Here is a 4,958-nt window from a genome sequence, read left to right on the forward strand (position 1 = left end):
CCTTCAGGTACTTGTAGTTCTCGTTGATAATTGCATCTAAAGAGAAAAGGGGTCAGGAACAGAGGCCACTCCGTCTCCCACAGCAGGGACAGCCACGGGACTGAGACCACTGCCCCTGTTCCCTTCTGCCCTAGGGGCACAGACCCACCTGAGGCCAAGTGCCTGACAACCAGCTTGTGGCACTGGTTCCAGTGCCCAGCCTTGAACAGGAAAAGGGCTTCCTTGTGCTTGTCCCCCTCCATCCTGGCCCGAACGGCCTTGGCCTCGTGGATCCACTGCGGGGGGACGCAGAGCCTCTGTGTCAGGAAGGTCTCCTTGGCCCAGGACTCGGGGCTCTCGGCGAGGGCGCAGTGCCGGCTCAGCAGCTCCCGCACGGCCTTCTCCCGGCACCTGGGGACAGACAGACACTCAACAGGCACTCCTCCCTGCCACCTGGGGTCACACCTCAACACCAGGAGCTGCAACAACATGGTCTGCAAGGGCCCTGCCAACCCAACCCAGGCTGGGACTCTACAGAGCAGTGGTCAAAGGTCAGCCAAATTCCTTCAGTACAGGTTAACCACTTAGAAATCATCACTGGTGTTTTGTTGCCAACTTAAGAACTTTTAAGTCTGGTTCAGGCCTCTAAAAGTAAATATTCAGGCTCGATTTGAAGTTATCACTTGACGAAAAACAGTATTGCAATGTATTAATTTGGGTTGGGAGGGACATTAAAGCTCATCCAGTTCCACCCTGTGCCGTGGACAGAGACATCTTCCACTAGGGGAACACCACTCCTTAATGCTGGCACACTATCAAGGGAAAATGGCTTCCCACTGCCAGAGGGCAGGGTTAGAAGGGAGATTGGGAAGAAATCCTTCCCTGTGAGGGTAGACAGGCCCTGGCCCAGGTTGCCCAGAGAAGCTGTGGCTGCCCCTGGATCCCTGGAAGTGTCCCAGGCCAGGCTGGACAGGGCTTGGAACAACTTGAGCTGGTGGAAGGTGTCCCTGTGTGGAATGAGATGAGCTCTAAGGTCCCTCCCAAGCCAACCCGTTCTGGGATTCTGTGATTCTCTGATTGCCACAAGTATCATGAGGTTCTCCAGGGGCACAGTTTGATGGGGGAGAAGCCACAATAACCCCAGGTCTCTAAGACAGACTGCAGTTATTTCCAGGCCAGGAGGAGTCAGAAGGGTCACTCACTGCGCATCAGGCTCGTGCAGCATCACAAACACAGCCCACTCCCACAGCCCCTCGCTCTCCAGCTGGGCAGCAAAGCTGGTGTTCAGCACCCCCCGGCTCTGCTGGGACAGGTGGGAGTAGTTCAGGGCCCGCAGCACCTCCCACAGGTGCCAGCTGAGGCGGAAATCCAGCGGGTCAGACGTGACGCTCCTGGGATCCAGCAGCTGGTCAAGGTCATAGCACCTGCAGGGGAAGACACTGGTAACAAAGAGCTCACTGTGCCCACAAAATCAAATCACAAATTGGGCTTTGGTTTTCTTTTTTAAAAAAGAAAAATAATAGGAGAAGCTGTTTACATTCTTTTGAGCCTGCAGCCAGACTGTCACCCCTTTTCCTCTGTATGTGCTCCCTGAAGATTTCTCGCTGCCAAAGCAGCAGCTATGGAGAAGCCTCACTACACTCCTCAGACAGACAAAGCACCTAAACCCCCACAAATGTGCCCCAGAGCTGAGGGCTCCCCATCTCTACCATCGCTAGGCGTGACAGTGTCACCACCTCCTGTCAGGGGTGGTACATGGGGGGCTCATTTTGGGCTGCTCTAAGTGCTTTTGGCTGACTTCACACCCCTGCTTTGGGAACTCAGGAGGTCACTGGCTGACCATGGTGTTTCTAAAGACACTTTGAGCTCTTTACCCCCTTACCTGTCGCTGTAGAGCTTTAACAAATGGAAGCAGACATCTCTCAGGGGCCTTCCTGCACTGTCATCTTCTTCAACGACACAGCCGGAATCCTCCAGGTAAGGGGGCAGGGGGCAGCAGGCGTATTTTTCACACTCTGAGGTGTTCTGGGGGGATAGCTTTAACAGTAAGTGTGAAGACAATATTCTGAACAGAACTGAATTCCACAGCCTAGCAGACTCAGGAGAATCTCTCTGCCCCAAAGCAGGTGCAACCAACGGCCCCTGCAGCTGGAGCTCCCACAGAACTACAGACCAACATGGAGAAACTGAACCCAAAATGCTCGGGCAGGTTCATGTTTCACACTGAGCTCTCACGAGCCACTGGTTGGAGGTACAGCCAGCTCTCACACACAGAGCCTGTACTCCTGAAGGGTTTTATAGCTGGAAAACCACAGATGACTTGATGGAAGGAAAGCTGGTGCATCCCTGTGAGCCTTCTCTCTGTAGCTAAGCAGAGTCTGGACAGCCAAGAGCAGCACTGAACACGCTGAGTCAGCCAGAGCAATTTCACAGGGAAATTTCCCTGAAGTTCAGTATTTTGAAGTGCTGAACTCTTTATACTGACACACAGAGAACTCTGAATACTGCAACAGAACACCAGTGACAAGTGGTGCTGCTGTGCTGAGGCTGCTCGAGGCACCGGGATGGAGGCTGGGCTGGCTTTAGTTAAATGATTAAACACCTTTTTCAGCAGAGCCCTTTGTCCTCTGACACAGAGCTGGGCTCTGCACAGCAAACGGGGCTCTGCATAATGCATGGAGCCAGGCTGGGCTGGGGGGCAGTGTCTGTGCTGGGCAGCAGGGCGGGCACACACGGGCACAGGCTGGTGGATGTCACAGGGAGCTGTGCATTGATGTTCCCAATGGGAAAACAGGCTGCCTGGCTCCAATGGCCTTCCTGCTGCTGGGCACCGTCCCTCTGCCTAATCCTGTCCAGCTGTCAAACACCTGCAAACACTCCATTGGTGGGTCTTCTCCTCAGAATTTACAATTCTGTAGAATCCCAGACTGGTTTGAGTTGGGAAGGGACCTCAAAGCCCATCCAGTGCCACCCCTGCCATGGGCAGGGACACCTTCCACCAGCCCAGGGTGCTCCAAGCCCCGTCCAACCTGGCCTGGGACACTTCCAGGGACCCAGGGGCAGCCACAGCTTCTCTGGGCAACCTGTGCCAGGGCCTGCCCACCCTCCCAGGGAAGGATTCCTTCCCAATATCCCATCTAACCATGCCCTCTGGCAGTGGGAAGCCATTCCCCCCTGTCCTACACTCAGTGCCACACTCAGTCTCTTGGCAGTGATACTTGACTGCTCCCAGGGGCACCAGTGCAGCACCAGACATCTGGGACCGGTGAGTGACCCACCTGGAAGGCTGACTCGTACATGGCCAGAGCCCTGGAGATGGAGGCAGTGGGGGGCAGGAGGTACCAGAGGTGCACGGCCACGCAGCGCTTCCAGTCCAGCAGCGAGCACACATTGATGCTGATCCTCTCTGACAGCTGCCACACCTGGGGAACGACCACCAGCCCGGTCACCAGCCTGGTCACCAGCCTGGTCACCAGCCCCCTCACACTGCTCAGAGAGACCCAGCTGTGCCACAGGCACATCTGAGGAACCAAACCACCCCAAACACACACACCTCACACCGCTCAGAGCACTCCAGGTGTGCCACAGGCACATCTGAGGAACCAAACCACCCATCCAGTCACACCCCTCACACTGCTTGGAGTACTCCCGGAGTGCCCCCGCAGGAGGTGCCCCCCAGGCCGCAGGAGGTGCCCCCCAGGCCGCAGGACGTGCCCCCCAGGCCCCACTGACCGGCTTTCCTGTGAGCAGGGCGAAGATGCGCAGCCGCTCCTCCTGGATGAAGCGGTCGGAGTGCAGGCGGTGCCAGTCCACCAGCTGCATGGTGAGCAGGTCCCGCACGGGCTGGCTGCCCGCCAGCTGCGACAGCAGCAGGGCCAGCCGGTGGTCACCTGTGGGACACACGGCACCAGCTACAGCCTCCTCCCCACTGCTGGCACAGCCATCTCTTCTGGAGCTGGGGGAGCTCTGACCAGCCACAGCTGCACGGTTGCGGTTTGGGCACAATTTACACTCCAAGACTGCTTTGGGTTGGAAGGGATCGTAAAGCTCAGCCAGTGCTACCCACTGCCATGGGCAGGGACACCTTCTACTAGACCAGGTTGCTCCAGGCCCCATCATTAAACATTCATTAAAAATTCCAAGGGGGGGCTATGGAAAACTCCAGTTCCAAATGCAAGCCAGCAGCACTTCCCAACTGGGGGAAGCTGAGAGAGGCAGTGAATGGGACCACGGCCTCCAGCAGCAGCCCTCACCTGATCTTCAAAGCCAGGTTGGAGGAACCTGGGAGAGTGGAAGGTGTCCCTGCCCATGGCAGGGGTGGGACTGGAGGAGCTTTAAGGTCCCTCCCATGACCCTGTGATCACTGCCCAGGGAACCCTCCACATGCAGAACACCCAGTGACTCTCAGCTCTCCGAGTGCCACCCGTCCCCGTGCGCTCCTCCCTGCCATCCCAAAGGCCGGGCTGTGGGGTGCTCACCTGCCTGCTGTGCCAGCCTGCAGGCCTCCCCGATCCTCTTGCCCGTGAGGCAGCTGAAGACGGCCTCGACGTGGCTGCCGTGCCGGGCCAGGGCCACCTCGTGGTCGATGCGCGCGGCCGCGGTCTGCGCCAGCCAGCGCGAGAAGGCGCGGCGCCGCTCCAGCGCCAGCACGTACTCACTGGGCTCCTCCAGCCGTGCCTCCAGCTCCTGCAGCCGGCCCCACACGGCCTCACACAGTGTCCAGGCCAGGCACCAGTGCTTCACCACGCCTGGGGGACACACGGGAGGGCAAACACACACCGTGTGAGGATGACCCTGCAGGGTTTACCACCCTCACTGTGTTTGGCAGGGGCTGCCCGGGGAGGTTTGGAGTGCCCAGCCCTGCAGGTGTCCAAGGCAGGCCTGGCCGTGGCACTCAGTGCTCTGGGCTGGGGGACAAGGTGGGGATGGGGCACAGGGGGATCCATGGGCTGGGAGGGCTTTTCCAGCCCCAGTGATTC

General features: G+C 58.2%; 1 protein-coding gene across 1 annotated transcript in view; it reads right to left on the bottom strand.

The window, feature by feature from the left end:
- Nucleotides 1–1,067: 1,067 nt before the first annotated feature.
- The window catches only part of NUP98 (nucleoporin 98), a 26,570-nt gene continuing 22,679 nt past the window's right edge, over nt 1,068–4,958 (bottom strand). Inside the window, exons 24-28 of the mRNA XM_027908531.1 lie at nt 4,458–4,727; nt 3,712–3,869; nt 3,258–3,401; nt 1,862–2,004; nt 1,068–1,403 (exon numbers count right to left, since the gene is read on the bottom strand). Of these exons, the coding sequence (XP_027764332.1) occupies nt 1,178–1,403; nt 1,862–2,004; nt 3,258–3,401; nt 3,712–3,869; nt 4,458–4,727 (941 nt within the window). The 3' untranslated portion in view covers nt 1,068–1,177. The remainder of the gene's footprint in view (nt 1,404–1,861; nt 2,005–3,257; nt 3,402–3,711; nt 3,870–4,457; nt 4,728–4,958) is intronic.

This window comes from Empidonax traillii, unplaced genomic scaffold, assembly GCF_003031625.1.
Source record: "Empidonax traillii isolate 1590-97213 ecotype Southwest subspecies unplaced genomic scaffold, ASM303162v1 scaffold1741:size165889, whole genome shotgun sequence".
Lineage (NCBI taxonomy): Eukaryota > Metazoa > Chordata > Aves > Passeriformes > Tyrannidae > Empidonax > Empidonax traillii.